This window comes from Leopardus geoffroyi, chromosome A1 (assembly GCF_018350155.1).
Source record: "Leopardus geoffroyi isolate Oge1 chromosome A1, O.geoffroyi_Oge1_pat1.0, whole genome shotgun sequence".
Classification (NCBI taxonomy): Eukaryota; Metazoa; Chordata; class Mammalia; order Carnivora; family Felidae; genus Leopardus; species Leopardus geoffroyi.
Window position 1 is genome coordinate 21,701,855 of NC_059326.1, and position 27,044 is coordinate 21,728,898.

Consider the following 27,044-nt stretch of genomic DNA (forward strand, 5'->3'; position numbering starts at 1 on the left):
CTCTGTCTCTCTCTCTCTCAAAAAAAAAAAAAAAAAAAAAAAAAAAAAGAAAACACAGTATGTCAAAACTTACTGGATAAAGCTTCAGCCATGCCTAGGAAAATGTATAGCTGTAAATCCCTACGTCAGAAACAAAGTGTAAACTAAACTTATGGCAAACAGAAGGTAAAAGATAATAAAGATTAGAGAAGACAAAAGTGAAATCGAGAATAGAAAAACAGTAGAGAAAATCGGTGAAATTAAAATTTGGTTCTTTGAAAATGTCAGCAAAATTGACAAACCTTTAGTTAGACTGATGGAAGAAAGAAAAGACTCAAATTATCTTACAGAAATGAAACAGATAATAAGGGAATACTTGAACAATTATATGCCAACATATTACATAACCTAGATGAAATGGAAAAATCCCTAAAAAGACACAAACTACCAAAACTGACTCAAGAGGAGATAGAAGATCTTGAATAGATTTGTAACAGGTAAAAAGATTAAATCCATAATCCTGAAACTTCCCACAAAGAAAAGCCCTAGGCTAGGGGGAGGAGGGAACATTTTCCAACTCATATGTACCACAAGAAAGAATAACACAAACCAGAGTCTCTTATAGACACACATATCCTCAACAAACTGGGAGCAAATTGAATTCAGCAATATTAAAAAAAAAAAAAAAAATGACTATACATCATGACCTAGGAGATTTATTCCTGGAATGCAAAGCTGGTTCAACATATGAAAATCAGTCAACATAGTATATATTAGGACAAAACCACATGATCATCATAATAGATGCAGATATAACATTTGATAAAGTGTAATACCCTCTCATGATAAAAATATTCAAACTAGGAATTGAAGGGAGCCTCCTCAAGCTGATAAAGAGCATCTACAAAATATCTACAGTTGCCTTCATATTAATGGTAAAAGATGGAAAGAAAGCTTTACCCCTGAAATGAGGAATAAGACAAAGATATGTATTCTTGTTCTTCCTATTCAACATTGTACTAGAGGTTCTAAGCAGGATGATTAGGGATAAAAAAGGGAAGGGAAGGAAGACAAAGAAAGAAAGAAAGAAAGAAAGAAAGAAAGAAAGAAAGAAAGAAAGAAAGAAGAAAGAAAAGAAAGAAAGAAAAAGAAAGAAAGAAGAAAAGAGGAAGGAAGGAAGAAAAGGAGGAAGGGTGGGAAGGAAGGAGGAAGGGAAGAAGGAAGGAAGGAAAGACGTTCAGATTGGAAGGGAAGGAAGACAGACGGGAAAGAAAGAAAGAGAAGGAAGGAAGGAAGGAAGAAAAAGGAGGAAGGGCGGGAAGGAAGGAAGGAAAGATGTTCAGATTGGAAGGGAAGGAAGACAGACAGGAAGGAAGGAAGAAAGAAACAGAAAGAGAAAGGAAAGGAGGAAGGGAGGAAGGGAAGAAGGAAGGAAGGAAAGGCATTCAGATTGGAAGTAAGTAAAACTATCCTCTATTTGAAAATGACCTAATCTTGTATATGGACAATCCTAAGGAATCCACTAAAAAAACTATTGCAACTCTAATGTGTGAGTTCAGCTAGGTTCAGGATATAAGGTCACTACATACATAGCAGTTTTATTTCAGCACACTGTCAATGAACAATCTGAAAATGAAATTAAGAAAACAGTTCCATTACAAAGAATAAATACTGGGAAATAAATTTAACAAAAGTTTAAGACTTTGTTAAAGTCTTGTTAAAGTGCCTGGGGGCACCTGGGTGGCTCAGTTGGTTGAGTATCTGACTTCAGTGCAAGTTGTGATCTCATCCTTCCTGAGTTGGAGCCCTGTGTCTGGCTCTGTGCTGACAGCTCAGAGGCTGGAATCTGCTTTGGATTCTGTGTCTCCCTGTCTCTCTGCTCCTCCCCAACTCGCTCGCTCTCTCTCTCTCTCTCTCTCAAAAATAAACATTAAAAAAATAAAAAATAAAAGACTTCTACCCTGAAAACTATTTACTTTATTGAAAGAAATCAAAAAAGACCTGAATAAATGGAAAGACACTGTATGTGAATGGATTAGAAGAGTTAATAATGGTAAACTCAAATATTCCTTACATGATTTCCAGATTCACTGCAATTCCTATCAGAGTTCAAGTTCAGAGTTCAGAGTTCAAGTTTTTCTTTTTTAACAGATTTTGACAAGTTGATTCTAGAATTTATGTGGATACAAGTGACTCCAAAGTAGTCAAAACAATCTTGAAAAAGAACAGAGTTGGAGGACTCAAACTTAGCAATATCAAAACTTACTGTATACCTGCAGTAGCCAAGACTGCAGTACTGGTATAAGAATTGGACCTCTGCCTCACAGCATATACAAAATTAATTCAAGGTTGACCAAAGATCTAAATGTAAGAAATAAAACTGTGAAAGTCTCAGGAGAAAACACAGGTGTAGATATTCATAACCTCAGATTAAGCAATGTTTTCTTAGTATGACACTAAAAACACAGTGACAAAAGAAAATATCTAATAGGACTTCATCAAAATTAAAATCTTTTGTGCTTCAAAATATACCAAGAAAGTAAAAAGGCAGCCCACAGATGGGGGAAAATCATATATCTGATAAGGAGTTTTTACCTAGAATTACAAAGAACTCAGTAGTAAAAAGACAATCCAAATTTTAAATGGGCAAAGGCCTTGAATAGAAAAGTCTCTAAAGAAATTATACAAATGGCCAATAAGCCCATGAAAAGATTCTCAACATTATTAGTCATCTGAGAAATACAGATCAAAAGAAAATGAGATATCACTTCATACCCTTTAGAATGGCTAAAACAAACAGATAATAGCAGGTGTTGAGGACGGTTTGTAGCAATTGGAAAACTCATACTCTTCTGCTAGGATTGTAAGGTATATACTCAGGAGATATGAAAACATGTACACAGATGTTCTTGGTAGCATTATTTGTGATAGGCAAATGTAGAAACAACCCAGTGTCCCCATCAATTGATGAATGAATAAATAAAATGTGTACTATTCATACAATGGAGTACTATTCAGCAATAAAAAGAAGTGAAGTACTAATACATGCTACAACCTAGGTGAATCTAAAAACATTGTGCTATGAATCCAGACAAAAAAAGGCCAGCCACATACATGATTCTATTTTTATATGAAATATCAAGATAGTCAAGTCTATAGATATAGAAAATAGATTAGTGATTGCCAGGGGTTGTGGAGAAGTATAGAGAATGAATGATAAAGGGTATGTGGTTTCTTTTTATGGTGATGAAATTGTTCTAAAATTAGGTAATGGTGATGGTAGCACAACTCTGTACTAAAACCCACTAAATTTATACTTTAGAGGAGTGAATTTTATGGTATGTGAATTGTATCTGAATAAAACTGTTATTAAAAGAAAAAAGGTAAAGTACACCTAATATTAGCACAAATTATATAATGAAAACATTTTCAGGGTGGAAAATTATATGTAATAAGGGTAACTTGGAATTCTGGTATTTAGATTTTAAGTCATCGGGCTGGGTTTTGTTTTGTTTTGTTTTGTTTTGAAAGGGCAATGTTGGTTCATAAACTATGAATCTTTGAGAAAAAAAAATCACTTAGGAAATGTCATCTTTTTCTGGGAAATTCCTCTAATACCCTGAGGCAGAACTAGTTGGTGCTTCTAAAGATCACACACAATGTAACCCATACTTAAAGGCTAAGAAAAGATTAAAAAACAAATTGCAACCATCATTGCTTTAAAGTGGAGTATCTTTTAGTGAGATAAAATGTGTATGTAGAATTCATGGTTCCTATTCAAAGCTAAGTAGCCCTTTTCAGTCTTCAGTCCTCCTGGAAGGTGTTCTCAATATACAGGCAAGGGGCTGTTAATGGTATTCTACCATAAAAATTCAGTGTTCAGAAATAATAGGATTTAAAATTGAAAATACAGACCACAACCTGTAGAAAAGGGAAATACACATTGATGACTACCTACTCTGTGATTCAAACTGTGCTTTTGTTAACGTTTATCTCATTTAATTCTCAGAACCACTTTTTGAGGTGATTTAATATCCTACTTTTGAAAAGTGCTATTATCTACAGATAGGGTAAAAACAATAGGTGAAGCAAGATCAGTGAGAGACATGATGAGCTCAGTTTTGAATATGTTAAGGGACTTGTGGGGTTTTCTTGAGAGTGATCCAGAGAGTTTTAAGCTGCTTACATTCCCAAGGTGTTGGTCTTGCAGAATATGCCCAAACCTGCTTATTTGCAAATCCAGCAGTTTATTTGAAGTATGCTGGCTAAAGGGAGCTGCAGTTGAGTGGATGATTCAAGTCTGGCATATGAAATTTGTGCGGCTACCTTTTCTTCTCAGAAACTAAACTTCCTTACACACCGTCTTCCTCCCCCCATTACATATTTTGTTTTTTTATGAGTAGCCCCATAAACATTTTTTTTTTTAGTTGTGCACAGTAGCATCTTAAAATTTTTTTTAGTTGTGCACAGATTTTTTTTTTTAAATCATCTGGTGTGGATAATCTCTTGAATTTTATTTTTAACTAATTTTCTGTTTTCTTGGCTTATTCTTGAATGAAGTCTTCAGATGTTAGTAGTACTGTTTTAACAGTTTACCAATCAAAAGCAATGGTTCATAAATCAAGAGTGTATAATACTGGCATAAGGATAGGCATGTAGATCAATGGAATAGAACCGAGAGTCCAGAAATAAAGTTTTACATATATAGTAAATTGATTTTCAAGGGTGCCCAAACAGGAAACAACAAAACGGGAATTCAACAGGAAAAAAAAAGTCTTTTCAACAAATGGTATTGGGACAACTGAACTGGATATCCTCATGCAAAGGAATGAAGTTGGACCTCTACCTTACACTATAAGATTAACTCAAAATGTATATAAGACCTACATGTAAGAGTTAATTCTTTAAAAAAATGGAGGAAAAAAAAACTAGGTGCAAGTCTTTGTGATTTTGGATTCATTAGTAGTTTCTTAGCAACAACATCAAAAAAGCACAAACGATCACATAAAAATGGATAAATTGCACTTCATTAAAGTTAAACATCTTTGTGTTTCAGAAGACACTATCAAGACAGTAAAAAGAAACCCACAGGATGGAGGAAAGTATTTGCAAATCACATCAGATAGGGATAGAATATTTGAAGGACTCTTTAAAACTCAATAATAAAAAGACAACCCAATTCAAAAGTGGACAATGGACATGAATAGACATTTCTCCAAAGAAGATATACAGTTGACTGATAAGCATGTGGGAAAATGCCAACTGTCATTGGTCATAGGGAAATACAAATAAAAACCACAAGGAATTGCCATTTCACAAAACCTACTAGGATGGCTAAATAATAAAAACAGATGATAAGAAGTGTCAGTAAGGATATAGTGAAATTGAAACCTCATCATTGTTGGTAGGATTATAAGAAGGTATAGCCACTTGGGAAAATAGTTTGGCATTCTCAGAAAGTTAAACATTTAGTTACCATATGATCCATTAATTCCATTCCAAGTTATGTATCCAAAAGAAATAAAAGCGTATGTCCCCATAAAAACTTATTCATAGCAGCATTATTCATAGTAGTCAAAAAATGGAAGCGATCCAAATGTCTGTCAGCTGATGAATAAATAAATATGTGGCATATCTTTAAATGGAATATTATTCAACAATAAAAAGGAATGCAATACTGTTAAAAGCTAACAACATGGATAAATAGGAGAAATTAGTCACAGAAGACACATACTGTAGGATTCCATTTATATGACTATTCAGAAGATGCAAATCTATGGAGTCAGCGTATATTAATCGTTGTGTAGCATTGGGATGGGAGGGTGGGCAGAAGCTGGGGTGGGGGTGGGGGATGACTACTAAAGGATACAGGGTTTCTTTTTGTAGTAATGAAAATAACTCCAATTGATTCTGGAAATGTTTACACAACCCTGAATGTCCTAAAAACTATTGTATACTTAAATGGGTGAAATGTATGGTGTGTAAATTATATCTCAAAGCTGTTATGATACCAAAAAAAAAAAAAAGAGTAATTGTTCCACTGTGATATATTATATTGACTAATTTCAATGTAGACTATATACAGGTAGACAAAACAGTATACAGTATTATTTTAAATACTAGGCATAAATATTTACCTGTATTTAAAGATTAACTAAATGTAACCTGATAACCTTACTGAAAAGTTATACATTATTGCATGTTTCAGAATTCATCAAGAAACAAATCCAGATGATCCAGTTATTAATAGGTAGTTGGTAATTGAAGCCACGGAAATATATGTGATATCCTAGGTAGAGTGAGTACATGAATAGGCCTATAGGGCTGTAGACAGAACATAGGGAAGAACAACATGGATAAATGGAGGAAGAAGACCGTAGAGGATGGCATGCAAGTTAAGGGGTGACAATGAATGGCTAACAGTGTTTTCCTGCAGAGATGCCACATAAGGATTGTGTTCCATGAATCATCTTGGCAATAGCAGTGCCGATGGAACTTTGGTTGGGAGCAGGCTAAGTGAATGGAAGTGAAGACAGTATAGACCACTCTTTCAAGAATTTGGCTCTAAGGAGTAGAAGAAGATGTAGGGTGAGGAAAGGCTTAAAAAAAGATGAAAGAGATGTGAGGTTACTCATGATGATGGGAAATAGAGGTTGCACCATGGGAGAGAGGAGATAATTGATGAAGTAAGACCCCTAAGATGAGAGCAAAGACAGACACCTCTTGCTGCGTCATTTGTGTTAGGATGAAAGAAGAGAATGTTGGAGGATGCAGGTTATTGGGGATGGCATTGGAGAGGAGATTTGAGAGAATTACTACTATCTGTTGATTACTGCCTTTTTAAAATAGGAGGTCTGGTCTTCTGTTAAAGGATATAGAGAAGGGGGTTTGAAAGCAGTAACCTTTGGTGCAAAATCTAGCTAGAGCACCCTGGAAAGATTTCCAGACAGCAAGCATAGAGATCTTAGACCTAGAATTGGTAATACCCATAATGCAGGGAGGTTGAGTTTGTTTTTTTTGTTTTGTTTTGTTTTTTTCTCTTACAGCACTTAGCAGCCCAGCTTTTAGAGTGAAAATTGAAGTGACCCAGGTTAGCTTTTTGCCAGGGCAATAAAGTATAAAGTATGTAAGAAGGAAGCAAAAACCAGAGAGGGTTGATAAATTGGGAGAAATTCAAGGAGTTAAGGGATTAAGGTAATCTTTGTGGATCTAGGTCAATCTGTTGAATGGCTAATTAATGGGAAATTGTTTAATGTCTTAATTGGATCTAGGGAGAGTGTTGCTGCTAGAATCAGAGATTCCTCAAATTAGAGAACACTGTACATACTGTTTAAAATTTCATATTTTCATTTCATATTAAAATGTTGAGCATTTCATGGTTTTGAATGAAATGTAAAACATCCAAAATTTATCCTAATTGGACTGGCAGATCTGTGCTGGCTCTTGATGAAAGGATTGCTGCAGAGTCTTGAGTCATGGTGAAATTAAAATTTAGGAAAAAGGAAGAGCCTCAGTCTGCCCTGACCAGTCTCTTGAACTGGGTTGTTTGAAGGGTTGTTGAAGGCACCAGGGATGCCGTCAAGACTCGGTTGGGGGAAGAAAATTGAGCCAGCTGCCAGAGTCTTAAGTGAATATAAAGGAGATGGTGACAGAAATGAGAATGGACATGGGGGATATGTGATTAGATAGTATAAGCCTTTTCCACAACTGCGTGGAAGCATTCTTGAAGTGATATAGAGATAGATGAGACATTGGCCGTGACACATGTGGAATAGGAAAGCATTATTAATAATGATGGTGAAGATAAAGGGCTTTCTATGCCAGGCACTGACCCTGTCACAGTCAGCATGAATTGGACTTATTTGTCTCAGTAACCCTTTAAGGCATTGTTATCTTCATTTTATGGATAAAGAAGCTGAGATAGGCCAGTAACATTCCTAAAATATCATAAAGTTTGCATGTGGGGAAGCCAGGATTCAAATGTAGATCGCTGACTCCTGAGCAGAGGTTTCTAACCACCACTTGTGCCATCAGCAGTGCACTAATGTAATTTGCCTGATATATATGTATCCAGTGTACATTGATGAATTCACATTATTTATAAGTAGCTTAGAGGAAAATCGTTCAGTAGAATTCTTTGATGCTTTCTCATTGGTGACAATTGAGTTGCTTGCTATATGTTTTATTTATTACCCTAGAGTTGTACCCTAAACTTGTGGCTCCTAATAATGTAGTTCTTGAACCAGTAGCATCAACCTGGGATCTTACTTGAAACAAATTCTTGGCCCTTACTCCAGACCTGCTGCTCAAATTCTGGGAATGGAGTCCAACAGTCTGTTTTAACAAGCTAGGTTAATTCTGACACGGGCTAAAGTTTGAGAACTACTAACCTAACCCAGAGTAAAGTAAATACTTTAGATATTTAGATATTTTAGATAAATGAGAGTTTGAAGTAGACACTGGAGGTGGTATTGAGATTGTCCGTGTCTTTCGGATCATGTTCTTTGAATTGGAATCTGATGGGGAATATTTAGCATTAGTTTATACTTTGCGTGGCTGCAGTTTGGTATATTGATGCTACTAGACGCAAGTGAGATGGGAGGCAAAATGTCAGTGGATCACTACTATTGACCACTCAAAATGGTACACATCAGCAGCATTATTTTCTTTCCTTTAAACATTTAAAAATTATATGATATTCGATATACAAAAATAGGTAATGTACATACAAATTTTGAAGCAATAGGGGCTCCTGGATGGTTCAGTCAGTTGAGTGACTGACTTTGGCTCAGGTCATGATCTCGTGGTTTGTGAGTTTGAGCCTGTCAGGCTCTGTACTGACAGCTTTGGATTCTGTGTCTCCCTCTCTCTCTGCCCTTCCTCTGCTCATGCCGTCTCTGTCTCTGTCTCTGTCTCTGTCTCTCTCTCTCAAAATAAATAAATATTTAAAAATTTTTTTAACTTTTTTTTAACATTTATTTGTTTTTGAGAAAAAGACAGAGCATGAACAGGGGAGGGTCAGAGAGAGAGAGAGAGAGAGAGACCGAATCTGAAGCAGACTCCAGGCTCTGAGCTGTCAGCACAGAGCCCAACGTGGGGCTCGAACTCATGGACTGTGAGATCATGACCTGAGCCGAAGTCGGTCGCTTCACCGACTGAGCCACCCAGGCGCCCCTAATGTTTGGCAATCTTAAGGGTAGGATGGTATCTCATTGTGATCTAAGTTTGCATTTTGACTAATAAGGTTGACTAACCTTTTTTTTTAATATAATTCTTTTTTTTTTTTTTTAACATTTATTTATTTTTGAGAAAAACAGAGCACATGAGCAGAGGAGGGGCAGATAGAGAAGGAGACAGAGAATCTCAAGTAGGGTCCATGCCGTTAGAGCAGAGACTGATGGGGGCTCAATCTGAGATCATGACCTGAGTTGAAATCAAGAGTTGGACACTCGACTGAATGAGCCACCCAGAATATGAATACTTTATATATTCTGGGTAATTATTTTTCACTGTTCATGTTTCAGATATCCTTCTAGTTTGGCTTGTCTTTTTACGTTCTATGTGGCTTCTTTCAAAAAAACAAATTCAATTTTTAACAGAGTTGTTCTTTTGGTTTTAGCATTTCTTGTGTTCTCCGTAAGAAATTTTTCTCCACTCAGATTTCTTTAAAAATTTGAAGTGTTGCTTTTATAAGAATTTAAACAATCTGGAATTGATTTTGGTATCTAGTGTCATTTTCCCCCCAAAGGGATAATTATTTGGCTCAGAACCATTTACTGGGTAGTATGTTTTTCCCAGTGGCCTGCAGTGCCATCTCTATCATATCAAATTCCTGTATATATTTGGGTTTACTGGGGGCTCTTTCTTTTTTTAAGTTTGTTTATTTAGGGAGAGAGCACGGGGTGTGGGAGACAGAGGGAGAGAGGGCAGAGCCCAATGTGGGGCTCGAACCCATGATCCATGAGATTACGACCTGAGCCAAAACCAAGAGTCAGATGCTTAACTGACATGAGCCACCCAGGAGCCCTGCTGTTTTTGAAATTACAACTAAACATGATTAATACTAGTAATTTACCATTAAAGATCCAGTCAATGTTAAAATTTCCCCAGTTAACTTTTATGTGTAACATATGCATGTGTATATGTGTATAAAACACATTAGAGTTTATTTGGATTAGCATCCAGATAAGGTCCATTTATTGTGATTGGTTGGTATGTCTCTTAAATCTTTTAATCTGTAGGCTCCTACTGTATTTCCCAAACCACTCCTCCCTCTTTTTTGACTTGTTACCTGTTGCTAGAGAAATGGGGTTATTCTGTATTTGGCTGGTTGCATCCCAATAGTGTGTAGTGTCTTTCTGTTCTCTGTGTTTCCTGTAAATTGGTTGTTAGATATAGAGATTTAATATGGCTTTTTGTTTGTTCATTTGCTAAGACTGATTTATAGATAGTATCATATACTTAAAAAAAACATTTTATTGAGATACAATTCACATGCATATTCATGTGTTGTACAGTTCACTCATTTAAAGTGTACTCAGTGGTTTTTAGCGTATTCATAGTCGCACAACTATAACCACAGTCAATTTTATCTATTTATTTATAAAGTTGTGTTTTTTTTTTTTTTTTTTTTTTTTTAATTTTTAAGTAATCTCTACACCCAGCATGGGGCTCGAACTCACAACCCAGAGATCTAGAGTCACACCCTCCACTGACTGAACCAGCCAGGCACACCATCCACACTTAATTTTAGAATATTTTCGGGGACCCTGGGTGGCTTAGTCGGTTATGCATCAGACTGACTTCCCCTCAGGTCATGATCTCGTAGTGTGGGAGTTCGAGCCCTACATCAGGCTCTCTGTTGTCAGCACAGAGCCCACTTTGGATCCTCTGTCTCCTTTTCTTTTTCTGTCTGCCCCGCCCCCACTCTCTTTCTCTCAAAAATAAACATTGTAGAAAAAGAATATTTTCATCACCACAAAAATAAATGTTAGGCCCTTTAGTAGTCACTTCCCATTTCTGTATCCTCCCCAAACAACCCCCTTCCCCAGATGTAAGCAACAATGAATCTGCTTTCTGTCTCCACAGATGTGCCTATTCAAGACATTCATATAAGTCAAACCATATAATACATGTCCGTGGTCTTTTGTGACTGGCTTCTTTCACTTAGCGTGATGTTTTCAAGTTATGTTGAAATGTTATTAGTACATGTCAGTATTTCCTTCCTTTTTATTGCTGAATGGTATTCCATTGTATGGCTATATCACATTGTATTTATCCATTCATCGGTTGAACGTTTAGGTTGTTTACACTTTTTGGCTAATGTGGATAGGTTGCATCGAACATTCGTGCACAAGTTTTTGTGCAGACATATGTTTTCATATCTCTTGGGTATTCACCTAGGAGTAGAATTGCTGGACCAAATGGAAGTATGATGTTTAACCTTCTGAGGAGCTGCCAAACTGTTTTCCAGAGTGGCTATGACGTTTTACAGTCTCTCCAGCAGTGTGTGAGGGTTCCAATTTCTGTGCATCCTCACCAGTACTTATTTGTCCTTTTAAAATTTTATCCAACCTAGTGAGTGTTTCATTGTAGGTTTTCATTTTTAGAGAGCAAGCGAACATGTGAGCAAGGGAGTGAGGGAAGAGGGAGAGAGAGAGAATCTTAAGCAGGCTCCATGCTCAGCGCGGAGCCCGAAGCAGGGCTCGATCTTACGACCCTGGAATTAGGACCTGAGCCAAAATCAACAGTGGGATGCTCAACCAACTGAGCCACCCAAGCACCCCTTCATTGTAGTTTTGATTTGCATTTCCTTGATGGATAATTATGTTGAGCATCTTTTCATGTGCTTATTATTAACCATTTGTTTATCATTTTTGGAGAACTGTATTCAGATGCTTTGCCCATTTTTAAAATTTTATTGTCTTATTGAATTGAAAGGGTCAATAAAAATCCCTTATCAGATAATATGATTTTTACAAATCCTTTCTCCCAGGAGATGGCTCTTTGGTCTCTTGGGTATTATATATTTCTATTAGATAATACATAATGTCATGTTACCTCTTGTTATGATATTAGCAAGCTTGATAATCATTGCCTGGATCCATTAATGTATTAACTCTTGTAAAGTGGTAGTATTTGAATTCTGTTATTCCTTCTTTATTAGAATTTGGGGTTGAGGTTAATGTTCTTTCGGCACATGAAGATATCATTTTACTGCCTGTGGTTTCCATTGCTTTTCAGAAGCCAGCTTTGTCTTATATTCCTTGAAACATGGATACCCAGTTGGTGGCAGTCTAAAGGAGTATCAGCACAATAACCTTTAGGCTTTGTTTTGGTTTTGCTTTTTGGGCTTTTTGTTTGATTGTTTTTGTTCCAGAGCTGTAGTTTTCTAGTTTTCTAGTTCTATCACCTCTTGAGAAGGCAATTTTGTATCCTTATGCAGTCTCCTACCTCCTTCTCCTCAAGTAAAATATACATTTGTTTCAGTTGGTATGCATAGAAAAACAGTTTGTAGTCCAGGGAACAATATATAAATATCCATATTATAGAGGATTAAAAAAAAAACAGGTTTATTGAGGCATTGTTTATATATCATCAATTCACTTGTTAGCGTAAAGTTTGATAAAAAATTTTTACAGTTGTGCAACCATCTCCTCAATCCAGTTGTAAAACACTTCCATCACTGCAAATCCTGCCCTTTTCTGAAATCATTGATGTGGCAGTGCTTGGGTTCAAAGCAAATGGTCAAGGAAGAATTCTTGAGACATCTTCAGTGCAAAAAGGTGGTTTTATTAAAGCATAGAGACAAGACCCATGGGCAGAAAGAGCTGCACTGGGGTTGTGAGGGGTGACTGATTACATACTTTCAAGTTGGGAGGGGGGTTGACATAGTGTTAAGTTTCTAAGGAATTTGGAAGCAAGGTTTCCAGGACCTTGAAGGGGCTAGCTATTGTTAGAAAAAGGTCATTTATTACTGTTTAGTAAAAACTCAGGAATGAGACTCTTCAGATATGTATTAGTGGGCCATGTACTTGGAGGATGATTGCTAATGCATATTCGGGAGGTAGAGGAAGTTTCCAAAGGAATTTTTACATGTTAAAGCAGACTTGCAGGATCCTGGAGCTGGGGATAATGTTAAGCTAAGATTGCCTTTTGCCCCTTAGTAAAGTATTAACACTGAGGCAGTTGAGTTCCTAGAGGAATGTCACTTTGCCTATTTCAAAGACTTGTCATTGGGCTGTAAGTAGCAAGGAAATTTGATTTTTTTCTTTTGCTTTTGTTTCTCACATCAATTGTTTATTTACTATTATAGATTCTTAACCTGGGGTTGACTTAGGTTCTTTTTTTTTTTTTTTTTTTTTTACTTAAGATTTTATTTTTAAGTAATCTCCACAACTCAATATGGGACTCGAACTCACAACCCCAAGATCAAGAGCTACATGCTCCACTAAATGAGGTAGCCAGGCACCCCAACATAGACTTTTCATGGCCCTAGAACCACTTGAAATTGCATGTCAACAATGCAACACAGGGCCTGTGTTTTGACAAAGCAAAATTTTTTAGTAAAGTGACAATTATGCAAATACAGTCAAAACCAAAACCATTGAGTGTTTTTTATTAAAGTGATTCTGAAATTGTTCCTATGACTGAGAAGCTTTATGAAGGAAAAATATGGGATATGCTGTTTAAAAAATAAAAATTAAAAACTGTGTACTTTATAATTTCATTATAAAATTACAGACCTGTAAAATGTAACCATTTCTATAAGGGCTCACCTGTAGCAAATAAAATCAATAGAAAAAAAAAATTTTTTAAGTCAGTTTTCAGTCTTTTGTGTTATAAAGATAGTCTGTTTTTCTCTGGCTGTTTTCAGGATTTCTTTGTTTTTCTTTCTTTTTTTTTTTCTGTTTTGAGGATTTCTTTACTTTCTGTTTTTTCCTTTTGTGTCCTGCAGTTCTACTGTGATTTTTTTTTTTTTTTCAACGTTTATTTTTGGGACAGAGAGAGACAGAGCATGAACGGGGGAGGGGCAGAGAGAGAGGGAGACACAGAATCGGAAACAGGCTCCAGGCTCTGAGCCATCAGCCCAGAGCCCGACGCGGGGCTCGAACTCACGGACCGCGAGATCGTGACCTGGCTGAAGTCGGACGCTTAACCGACTGCGCCACCCAGGCGCCCCTGTGATTTCTTTTTATTTTTCTGCTTACAGTTTGTTTGGCTTCTTAAATGCGTGGTTCGATGTTTTTCATCAATTCTGGAAGGTTCTCTACCAGTATCGCTTCAGATACTGCTTCTGCACAATGCCTCTTATCTTTGTGGAACCCAAATAAATGTTGTTTTGTAACTTCTTACTATATTCTCTATGTTGCTTATGCTTTTCTTCTGTAATTATAAAATTTGTGCTTCTTACATTTCATAATTGATCATTTTTTTTTGGCTTGCCTTACAGCTCACTGTATCTGTGTTAAAACTGTATCAAATCTACTCTAAAACCCGTTTGTTGATATCTTAATTTTGGTTATCATACTGTATTTCAACAATTATTATTCATATCTCAAACTTCTGTATTTTTTTTCAAATCTGCTCATTTCTGATAATTTCTTCTTGCTTGCTGATAATTTTCATTGCATTTTTCCTTTCCTTGAATATTTGTTGAAGTTATTTTATATTTCATACATTAATTCTAGTATTCCAATTCCAAGGAAGGTGGGCCTTTGTTTTTAACTGTTGTCATTGACTCTAGTTCTGACTCTCTTTAAAGTGATTTATTTCCTTATATATTTGATGGCGTTTACTTAATCCTGAGAACCTGATGGAACTGCTTTTCAACAGAGAAGGTTTGCATCTGTTGATAAACAGTTCATTTTGGCCATCTTGAGCGTTCTGGCTAAATAAGTTTAGTTTTCTAACCCTGCATCAGAGTCTGCACTTAGTTTCAGTTCCTAGTGTGAAATAGATTATTAGCCTCATACTTTGCCTTTCACACATTTACCTTTGATGACTTGACTTCCCCCATAGGTTTAACTTCACTGGCTCCTCTATCCCCTTACCTACGTGAGTTACTTACGTGAGTCTAACAATGCATTAAAAAAGTATTTTTTTCTGCTATAGCTGGGGTCCGGTTTAATGAAACAGATGACCTCTCAAAAGCATGGGGTGTTCCAGAAGTGACATATTTTTTTTTTAAGTTTATTTATTTATTGTGAGAAAAACAGACAGTGCGAGTGGGGGAGGGGCAGGGAGAGGGGGAGGCACAGAATTCCAAGCTGGCTCCACAGTGTCAGTGTGGAGCCCAACCTGGGGCTCAAACTCACAAAACGGTGAGATCATGACCTGAGCCGAAATCAAGAGTTGGACGCTTAACCAACTGAGCCACCCAGGCACCCTGACGTATTTTGTTACTAAGAAAGATGTATGCTATTTAAAATAAATACAGTTACCACATTTCTCTCATTTCGCCCTCTCTCCCTCCCTCTCTCTCTCTCTCTCTCTCTCTCTCTCTCTCTCTCTGTCTCACACACACCTGACCCTAACAGTAACGCCTTTAAAAGTATCAGAGTATCCAGTCAGTGTTTAAATTTCCAATTATCTCAAATGTTACATATTTTTTAACAGTTTGGATTAGCATCCAGATAAAGGTCTGTAACCTTACTGTGATTAAGTTTGAAGTCTTTTTTTAATTTCACTATCTTTTTTTTTTTTTTTTTTTTTTTTTTTTTTGCCTCTTACGGTGTCATTTAACATGTTTATCTGTCCTCTGTATTTCCTATAAATTAATAGTTGAATCTGAAGGCTTTATCAGGGTCAGGTTATTTTAGGCAGAGGGGACAAGAGTACATCCTATGTGATGGTTTTCTCTTCCATCAGGACTGCGCTTAGTGTCTGATGTCTCTCTCTGTAATGCTGACAGCCACTGAGGAACATTGCCTAAATTTATTATTTACTAGGAGTTGTAAATGGTGATACTCTAATTCTGTCCTTTCTTCTTCATTAGTTGGAATAATATTTTCAACAGAAGCTTCCCCTCACTTAGGTTACCCCCATGATAAAATTTGTTTAGGTAAAGGCAAAACGAGTTCTTGATTCTTTCCATTTATCAGTTTTCAGAACAATGAGGTGGTTCATTAGCACCTTCCAGTGATGACCAATTAGTTTTTCTTTAATATTCTGAATTCATGAATTGAATCGTGTATGTTTCTGTTCATTATAGTTATTATTTTTATTAGTACTTTCATTGGCCATCTTTGACCCATTGGAGCCCCTTCAAGGTGGCTCCTGAGTGTTTTTGACAGATTTAGGAATTTTAAGTGGACACACCTAGGAATGTTTTTTAAAAAAATGTATTCTGCATATATTGGTATTTCCAACTCAAGTAGGTAGAGTTTTACTAAGCCTCATCTATCATATAACTTTGACTCCTTTGTCCCAGGTTGAAGTTCCTTTGATACCTGGGATGATAGAATTAGAATATCACATTATTACTCATTTCTTTTATTGCAGATACGTACACAACAGGGTAAGAATAATCTCAAGACGATAACCAGTAGTAGAATTGCTGAAAAAAGTGTAGAGTTTTCTTTGTGCTTACCTCGTCTTTGGGTTGACTGGGCATATACAAATTACTATCTTGAAAAGTTATGTGGGATAGTGTAACTGTGTCGCCATGTGGATACATATTTAGGTTCATTAATTTTTTTAATCTTTTATTTTTAGGAATTGCTTTTCTTTAAGTTTAATTTTCTCATACATGTGTGTGATGCATTTTCATATGCTTGTGAAGACAAAGGGTAGCCTCATTTCCTTGAGCTCTTTACCCTATTTCCTCCCTATTCCCATTTATTTTTGTGTAAGATACTTATATGGGATCTGTTTTATTTACAATTTTTTAGTTTACTTTTTGGAATTTTGGAAAGTTTGTATATTTGTTACAGTGGTTAGCATCATTTAGCTCCCCCCCTTTTAAGTTACAGTTATCTGTTGATTCCCTATTATGTGCATTGACATTGGTTGTGACCTCTTTCCCTTTTCCTCAGCATCTGATGTCAAGTATGTCCTTTTTAAAAAAGTTTTTAAAAATTGGCCATTATTGTGAGATAGTTATAGCTTCACATGAAATTGTAAAACATAATACAGAGAAATACCTATGTACCCTGTACCCAGTTTCCCCCAGTGATAACATCTTGTAACATTATAGTAAAATGTTGATATTTATACAGTGAAAATATAAAACATTTCTATCACAAGGCTCTCTCTTGTTGCCAATTAGTAGCCATTCTCCCTCCTTCCCATCCCTGCCCCCCACCTTTAATCCCTGGCAACCACTAATCTCCTTTTCTGTAATTTTGTTACTTCAAAAATGTTATATAAATGGAATCATATGGTATGTAACCTTTTGGGATTAGCTTTTTTTTTTCTCTTAGCATAATTCCCTGGAGATTCGTTCAAGTTGTTTGTCTCAATAGTTCATTTCTTTTTACTGTTTGGTAATACTACATGATATGTAGTGTGGTTAAACTATATAACCAAAACTCCATATAAACTATATGAAGGATACCTGGGGTGTTTCCAGGTTTGGGTTTTTTTATGAATAAGGCTGTTGTAAATATTTATTTACAGATTTTTTGTGAACATAAGTTTTCATTTCTCTGGGAGAAATATCTAGAAGTGCAGTTGCTGTGTACTGTGGTATCTTCATGTTTAGTTTTTTAAGAAACTGTTTTCCTAATAGGTGTACCATTTTACGATTCCACTAGCAATGTATGAGTTTTTCCACATACTCACTAACATTTGGTGTTGTCACAGTTGTTTATTTTAGCTATTCTGATAGATGTATAGTAATATCTCATTGTGGTTTTAATTTGCATTCCCCTAATGGCAAATGACATTGAACATCTTTTCTTGTGCTTCTTGGCCATCTGTATATCCTCTTTGATAAAAATGTGTGTTCATTTCTTTTGCCCATTTTCTAATTTAATTGATTGTCTAATTAGCTTTGAGAATTCTCTATATATTCTAGATGTTAGCCCTTTATTAGATATGTTGTTTGCAATTTTTTTTCCCCAGTCTATAGCTTTTTATCCCCTTCACATGGGGGCTTTCTCAGAGCAACATGTTTCAATTTTGATGAGGTCCAATTTACCAGTTATTTCTTTATGCATCATGCTTTTAAGGTCAAGTTTAAGAACTCTTTGCCTTGCTCTAGATCCCAGAGATTTTTTTTCTAACAGCATTATAGTTTTACACTTAAATGTGATCTCATTTTATATTAATTTTTGTGTAGTATATGTGACTTAAGTTGAGATTCATATATTTTGTCTGGCAGTGTCTACCTGTTCCAGCACCATTTGTTGAAAAGTCTGTCTTTCCTTTACTGAATTACTTTTACCCTTTGTCAAAAATCAGTTTGAGCATATTTGTATAGGTCTATTTTGTTTTTGTTTTTAATCCTGTTCCATTGATCCACCAGTATCACACAGTGTTTACTAGAGCTGTGTAATCTTGAAATTGGATAGACTGGTCCCTTCCACTTTCTTCTTTTTAAAAATTGTTTGGAGCGCCTGGGTGGTTCAGTTGGATGAGCATCCGACTTCAGCTCACGTCATGATCTCATGGTTGACAAGTTTGAGCCCCGTGTCAGGCTGTGTGCTGACAGCTCAGAGCCTGGAGCCTGCTTTGGATTCTGTATCTCTCTCTCTCTCTCTCTCTCTCTCTCTCTCTCTCCCTGCCCCTCCCCCACTCATGCTCTGTCTCTCTTGGTCTCTAAAATAAAATAAACACTAAAAAAAATTTAAAAATTGTTTTAGCTCTTCATATTACTTTGCCTTTCTATATAAATTTTAGAACACTGTTTTCTGTATGTACAAAGAATGTTGTTGAGATTTTGAGCGGAATTGGGTTAAATCTGTATGTTATTGTGGGGAGAATTGACGTGTTTACCAAATTGAGTCTACTAATCCATGAATATAATATGTCTCTCTATTGTTTTAGATCTTTGAATTCCTTCATCAGTGTTGTGTAGCTTTCCACATGTATGTCCTATACATGTATCGTTAGGTTTATACTTAAGTATTTTTTGAGAGATTATAAAGGATACTGGGTGTATTTTTAATTTTGGTGCCCATGTGTTTATTCCTAGTATATAGACATACAATTGATTTTTGTGTTTTTATGTTGTATTCTGTGACCTTATTGAACTGATTTATTAGATCTACCTTATAAATTGCTAGATTTTTTTGGTCTAATGCCCAGAGGCATTTTTTCTTTCTTTCTTTCTTTCTTTCTTTCTTTCTTTCTTTCTTTCTTTCTTTCTTTCTTTCTTTCTTTTTTTCCTTTTTGGAAATCCATTTGTTTTTGTAATATATCTTAGTATTGGTTTTTCTCAGTTGATTTCCCAGGCATTGGTGTACTCTTTCAATATTTAATTTCAAGACTTCTAGTTGCAGGACTTTTTTCTCTTTATAGTTTTTTTTTTTTTTTTTTTTTAATGTTTATTTTTGAGACAGAGAGCATGAGCAGAAGAGGGGCAGAGAGAGAGGGAGACGCAGAATTCGAAGTAAGCTCTGAGCTGTCAGCACAGAGCCCGACATGGGGCTCGATTCCACGGACCCTGAGATTATGACCTGAGCTGAAGTCGGATGCTTGACTGACTGAGCCATCCAGGCGTCCCTTTAATTATAGTTTTTAATATTTGCTGTATTTCATTGCTTTGGTTTTCTTCTTTGAAGACTCCTTATGTGTATTTAGGATCTTTGCTTAACTTTATTGTCACTTTCATTCTAATAATTTTCACCTTCATTTCTGGTTTGTTTGTTTTTTTTTAAGATTTTATTTTTAAGCAATCTCTACATCCGATGTGGGGATCGAAATTTCAACCTCAAGATCAAGAGTCACATGCTCTACCAACTGAGCCAGCCACACACCCCTCACCTTCATTTCTTTTGGATTTAAAAATTTATTTGCACATTCTTTGTCTCTTAAGCATTATCTATTGTGTATTGAATCTCATGATTATTCTTGGTTAGGTTTCCTTTCTGAAATAATTTATTTCTTTTACTTCAAATTGTTTCCTGATTTCTAAGTTTTTCTAATTCTGAGTTTTTCTAATTCTGATATAAAATGTTATTTCACATTATCTTGGATATAATTTTTATGTTTTATAGGTATGGCTTTTTGGTAGCAAACTTTTAGTGTCAACGTTCTGCTCCTTATTTTCCCATTTCTTATGACATGGGATTTGACCCCAATCCTTTTCTGTTGTTCATTTTATAATAGGCTTTCCTGAACTTTTTGGAGCAAGAGGTTGGTCAGGATAGTTTGTCTCCTTTACCGCCCTATCTATACCCCTTCCTCTGTTGATTTTTATGAAATGATAAGAAGTATTTGGCTTCCTGTGTTCTGAGATCTGTTTCATTAACCCACTTATATCTGGACCCTCCTTTTCTTTGCTTCATTGTGCCTGTGTTGCTCACTTGGTATTCTGCTCCCAGAAATTCTTTTCAGTTTAGGGCTTCGCCCAAGAAGGGGGATTTCAGTCCTTAGTTTTTGAATCTAGAGCCTTACTTTTCCTACTTTATAGTATTGGTATATACAAAAGATCTTTTCCATTTGTAGCTATTCTCAAATTGCCTTTCTAGACTCTAGTGATTTGTGATTTGGGGTTTCTGGCTTCAAGTCCTTCATTTACCCTATTATATTACTTCTATCCTTCTGTTTCCTTCTATATATATGCTGATACCATGTGAGTCCTACAGTTGGCGATTTAACCAGATCCTGCTTGTATTTGAGAATTCAAGGGGATACCCTGTCACCCAATTTTGTAGATTTTGTCCTTGGGATTTTGGTTTGGCTGTCCTGGTAACATTTTTCCCTTTTTTGTGTGAGGTAGGAGATGGCAGGTGATTAAAAACTTCATTGAGAAGTTTTATTCAAGAGAAGGACAACACAAGTACACTAGCTATTGTGGTGAACCAGGTGAGATGATAGTGGCTTAGTCTAGGATAATGGCAGTGGAGCTAGAAGGTTTGAATCCTATTTTGGTGACTTGTTGGATAACAAAGAGTGAGAGACTGCGTAGACATGGATGATCTCCCAAGATAGGGGTTCTTACAACTGTTTGGATGATGGTACTTTTTCCTAATATTGGGAATATTCATGGAAGAGTAATTTTTTAGGGGGAAGGTATTTTTTTGAGAGGTGAGGAGTAAAGGGACAAGAGGGACCAGCTATTACGATATTTGTAAGCATCCTGGATGTGAGGCCTTGCAACAATCTATCCTCTACCCCCAAACACACATACAGACATATTTAATTTCTTCAGGGAGCTTTTTCCTGATTCTCTGATATGTTTCCTTCTGATATAGAACTTTATTTACTTTCCTATCTTAACATTTAACACATTTGTATTACTGCTTATTAATCCTATGTTTTTTACTAGACCAACTGTTCACAAACTTTTTCTTAAAAGGACAGACAGATGGTAAATATTGAAGGTTTTGGGAGCCAAGAGACAAAAAAAAAAAGATATTGTGGGGCACCTGGGTGGCTCAGTTGGTCAAGCATCTGACTTTGGCTCAGGTCATGATCTCAGGGTCCGTGGGCTCGAGCCCCGTGCTGGGGTCTGTGCTGGCAGCTCAGAGCCTGGAGTCTGCTTTGGATTCTGTGTCTCCCTCTCTCTGCCCCTGCTCATACTCTGTCTCTCGCTCTCTCTCAAAAGTAAATAAACATTACAAAAAATTTAAAGATAAAAAAATAAGGATATTATGTGGATACTTAGTATCATTTATGATATAACCACTTAAAAGTATAAAACCATTCCTGTCGGGCCCTACAAAAAAACAGACAGCAATCAGATTTGGGCCATAGGCTGTAGTTTGCTGACCACTGTACTAGGCTGTAAATTCTATACTTGTCCTAGTTGCAGGCATATTGCCTGGTGCGTTTTAGATGAATTCAGTAAATTTTTGGTGAGTGAGTGAATATTACTCTTACAGATTGGAGCTCAGGCAAGAGGGTTGAGCTAAAGATAGATATTTTGAGAGTGGTCATCAAACAGAAATTGAAGACATGAGAGTAGATGCCATCAACTTCAGAAGAATGAAAGAAAGAGACCCAAAGTGGAGCCTCTTCTGTAATTCAGAGAACGGAACAAGTCATGACTAACTCAATGGTACTTTCAGCGTGTACATAGTAGTCAGTACCTGTGGCTAACTGATCTAAGCCATTTGGCTATTTTACATACATATGGTTCTTTTGGATGAGTAGGAGGCCTTTAACTATTAGAGATAGGTGAGATAATATATGTATTTTCCTTAGAAATTTTACTACCAGTGTGTTACGTTATAATAAAACAAGCTTTAGAATTCTGCCACTTACACAAACACGTATTAGCAAGCAGTTACCACCTTGCAGTAAAACTTCATCTGTAAGCATACACCATAAAGAACTGATTAGGGTTAGGTGACAAAATCCTCCTAGAAGGTGTGGGATATAGGATCAAAGGGATTCAAAAACCTCTCTGAAGACAGACTGCAGGGCTTTCCAGATTCTTAAACTGCAGACAAGTAAGAATCAAGGCACCTGCACAACATTCCTAACCAGTCTGTATATCTTGAACAATTCCATTTTGGCAATAAAAAGCGATTTCCAATATCTCTTTTATACTGATTAACAAACCACTCCCTAAATTCAGATGTTGGTATTCGAAGCACTTATTAACTGGGAGCTAACTTCTGATATGGGTGCTTTAAATGCTAGCTAACCCACTGTGAAGTGTGGATTCTTAATTTAGGGAACTTCAGAAGTTGACTCACTACTCCTATGGATCCTGAAGTATTTTGATGTGAATTACAATATAGCATTAACTTGATCATATTTTTTAAGGGATATGTTGCCTGGATCTTTTTTGTTGTATTCCTATCATAACAGTTTATAAACAAGTGTAGTTGTTATTGCAATTAAAATATTTTTTTCTAATAAAGTAAGATAAAAACAGGGAGGCAAACCATAGACATTCTTAATTATAGACAACAAACCAAGGGTTGCTGGAGAGGAGGTAGGTAGGGGGAAGTAGGCTAATTGGGTGATGGGCATTAAGGCGGGCACTTGTGATAAGCACTAGGTGTTATATGTAAGTGATGAATCACTAAATTCTACTCCTGAAACCAATTAAAAAAAAAAAAAAGATATTTTTTTCTTCTCCATTCCAGTAACAGTTGAATTAGATATTCATGTAGGCAAATAAATTTTAACAGCAGTATAGTTCTAATCTTCAGTGAATCAAGACAATTTAGAGTTATCAAATTAATGTTAGTATTTGAAGATTGCTCAACATTTATTACCATTCTTTATGATAAATATATGAAGCAGTCTGTGTGTTAAGCAGTCTCTGTATTAATACTATTAAAGTCAAAACACAGAAACATAGTATAGAATTAGATTCAAGGCTGTCTTTCTACTGTTGAACCCTAATAGTGGTAATAATTTTATCAGTGCATCATTTCATTACATTAAATGAATGCTACTAATTTGAATTTTGTTTGGCAGTTTTGTTTACATTTAATATGTATCTATATTTAAGCATAAGTTTAGATTAATATTTCGGTATATTTAGCAAGCTTTATAATTTGATTTTCATGGGGTTTCTCCCCAAAGGAGAATTTATCACTGCAATTTAAGAAAACTTGACAGCGATACCATACAAAAGAATTATCAAATAAAATAGTAGCATACTGAGTCTGGCAATATATTATAATAATATACCATGACCATGTAACCTTTATGTAGCCTTTATTCCAAAACTGTAAGGATTTTACATACTTACATATGTAATAAAATAATTCATTGTATCAGCATATCAAGGGAGAGAGGGGATATCTAATCATTTCAGTCATTCCTGATAAGACATGGCTGATGGAGCCTCTCAGTAAACTTCGAAGGATACTTCTTTGGGGGCACCTGGGTGGCTCAATCTGTTCCGATTCTTGATTTCGTCTCAGGTCATGACCTCATGGTTCTGAGATTGAGCCCCATGTCAGCATGGAGCCTGCTTGGGATTCTCTCTCCTTTTTTCTCTGCCCTTCTCCTGTCTGTGTGCTCTCTCTCTCAAAACAAATAAACATTTAAAAAAAAAGGATACTTGTTTGCCTTTTGATACAAAATATCTATCCCAAATTTATTTTCCTTTTCATGTGGTTTTAAGGCCATGACAATGAGTTCTTTACTTTTTTAAAACATGAATCATTTGAGATAGATTTCATTGGTTGTAAACAACAAAAACCAACTCTGGCTGATTTAAGGAAAAACAATTTTTTGGAAACATATGGGTAGTTCATAGAATGAGTAGCAACACCTGAGAACTGGGAATAGAGCCTACTCTTTTTTTTTCCTTTCCACTTTGCTCAGGGTTCAGAGTTATGAGGGAGAGAGTTCTGCTGGCATGGTTTTGGTCTCATGCCCTATTCAAAACAAGGACAGAGTGAGACACTTTAATAGGCAGTTCCATCAGGGCGGTCTACAGCAGAGGATATATAATTCCACAGAGAAACCTGGGTGCAGTTAGGAAAGGGGAATGAATTCTAGGCAGCCAAGCCCCACCTCATGTTCCCCCCCAAATTAACCAACAGATATCCAGTAAAATAGACAGGAGTTTTGGCTTTTTAACCTCCTATAGTTCATTCAAAGTCTAAAACTGACCAATCCTTAACCCTTAAAGAGCAATTACTTCTAAAAAATTTTTTAAATATTAAATGCCTAAGACCTTAACGTATCTACTAGCAGTGTCAATATTTAGGTACTTAAATATTCTTTATTTTTCTTTTTAGACAATGCGAAGACACCGAAATGAAGTGACAGTTGAACTGCGAAAGGTAAGAAAGTAAAGTAACAGAAACAGAAAGTAAATAGGAGATTTTTCTGATTTTTAAAATTCTGTATGACTTGAATAATGAAAATACTGTGCAAATTAGTGATCACCCTAAACCACACAGCATATACATCATTAAATAGTTTATAATGGTATATATTGAAAGCTTTCATTTATTGAGGTGCTATGTACTGTGTGAAGTACTTTAATGCCAGCACTGAAATTGTCACATCTGATGAAATTAGATACTCTTGTGGGTCTTTACTTAATATCCTCTTTTTTTTAGGCTATGTGCCAGACAGGATTCCTCCACCTTCTTCGTGTAAAAGTTATACATACTTGTTCAAGATTCTTTAGAAAAATAAAAGTAGAATAACCTTATATCTTACCAATTAAATGCAACTGCTGTTAAACTTTATTGTATTTTCATCTATTTTTTTTGGAGGACTTTAGAGTTACCTTTATGATACTGTGTTTTCATGCAAGCACATTTTATTTGAAGCAAATATTTCAGTTGCCAATCAAGAAAATACACATAATTGGGCACCTAGGTAGGTTAGTTGGTTAAGCATCCAACTCTTGGTTTTGGCTCAGGTTCATGAGTATGAGCCCCGCATTGGACACTGTGCTGACAACGAGGAGCCTGCTTGGGATTCTCTGTCTCTCTCTCTCTCTCTCTCTCTCTCTCTCTCTGTCTCTCTGCCCCTCCCCCACTTGTGCCGGCTCTGTCTCAAAATAAATAAATAAAATAAAAACTTAAAAAAAAATACACATAACTAGTTCTCTATATTATGTGTACATTTAAAAAAAATATATTTTGGAACTTATATTCAAATCTCTGTGTTTGTTTTAGGTTAGATCCTTTTCTTCACTCCTGAAATTCCTAAATTAAAATTATCATCTTAAAATTTTTGTTTTAAAGAGAAGGAAAGTCTTGATTCTGAGAGTAACACTCTCCCAGTCACTAAAACTAAATAGACCTGTGCATTTATGTACTTAATATGTATTTATTTAATACCCATTTTGGGTCATGAATTTTTACCCAGCATCAATGGTTTATGCTCATAAATAGTATATAGTTACTGAAATTCATTCTCCTGCAACCCGTCCCCCCAATCTTTATTACAATTGAAAAATGCTTGCTAAATCCAGTGTTATTTCAACTCCTTAACCTCTTCAAAGATACTTACCAATTAACAACAGTGATTTGGCAATTATATTTTCAAGTTTTTTCACATCCTTGGTTCATTTGGACCAGAGAAGTCAACTAGCTAAATAAAGAGTGAGGTAGGCTCCTTGCCAGTCTTAACACTTTGTACCTAGCTTCTTTTTTTTTTTTTTTTTTCCTTTTCTTTTAAACTTTTTATTAGCATATAACACACATAGAAAAAAGTCAGGGGCCCCCCCGGGTGGCTCAGTTGGTTGAGCGTCCGACTTCGGCTCAGGTCATGATCTCACAGTTCGTGAGTTTGAGCCCCACATCGGGCTCTGTGCTGACAGCTCACAGCCTGGAGACTGCTTTAGATTCTGTGTCTCCCTCTCTCTCTGCCCCATCCCCACTCATACTCTGTCTCTCTCTGTCTTAAAAATAAATAAAACATTAAAAAAAAAATTTTTTTAATAAAAAAAAAGTCAACACATCTTAAGCTTGATGAGTTTTCACAAAGTGAACTGTTATACAGTTATCTGTATAATAAGCTTCTGGATCAAGAAAGAACATTACTTGTATTCCAAGGCTCCTTCCAAGTTACTCCTTTCCCCCAAGGGTAACCATTATCCTGATATTTAATATTATAGATTATTTTGCATAGTTTGAACTTTATGTAAATAGAACAGTAAGTGTCCTTTTGTGTCTGGTTTTTCATTCATGATGTGAAGATCATTCTTCTTAATAGAGACAGTAGGAATGGTAGGAATAAAACATCTGTTAACATTATACCAGCTATCCTCAGATGTGGGCCTTTACTTTCCCTTAAATTTTCATGCTTGGAATACAACTCAAAACTTTTATATTGGTCCTGGTATTATTCAGAATCCTCCTCTTGTTTTAAGCTTTTTAGCCCTTCAAATATGCTTATTAATTTAAGCTATTCACTTGTCTTAATATTTGGTTGTTTGTTCCTTCTTCTATAGTTGTACTGTCTTCTGTATTTAATTTATAGAATTAAAATTTCTTGCTTGTCACAGTACATCTTTTTTAATA

General features: G+C 35.8%; 1 protein-coding gene across 1 annotated transcript in view; it reads left to right on the forward strand.

The window, feature by feature from the left end:
• KPNA3 (karyopherin subunit alpha 3) overlaps window positions 1–27,044 on the forward strand; it is a 102,634-nt gene that overhangs the window by 26,445 nt on the left and 49,145 nt on the right. Inside the window, exon 2 of the mRNA XM_045475428.1 lies at window positions 24,801–24,845. Within this exon, the coding sequence (XP_045331384.1) occupies window positions 24,801–24,845 (45 nt within the window). The remainder of the gene's footprint in view (window positions 1–24,800; window positions 24,846–27,044) is intronic.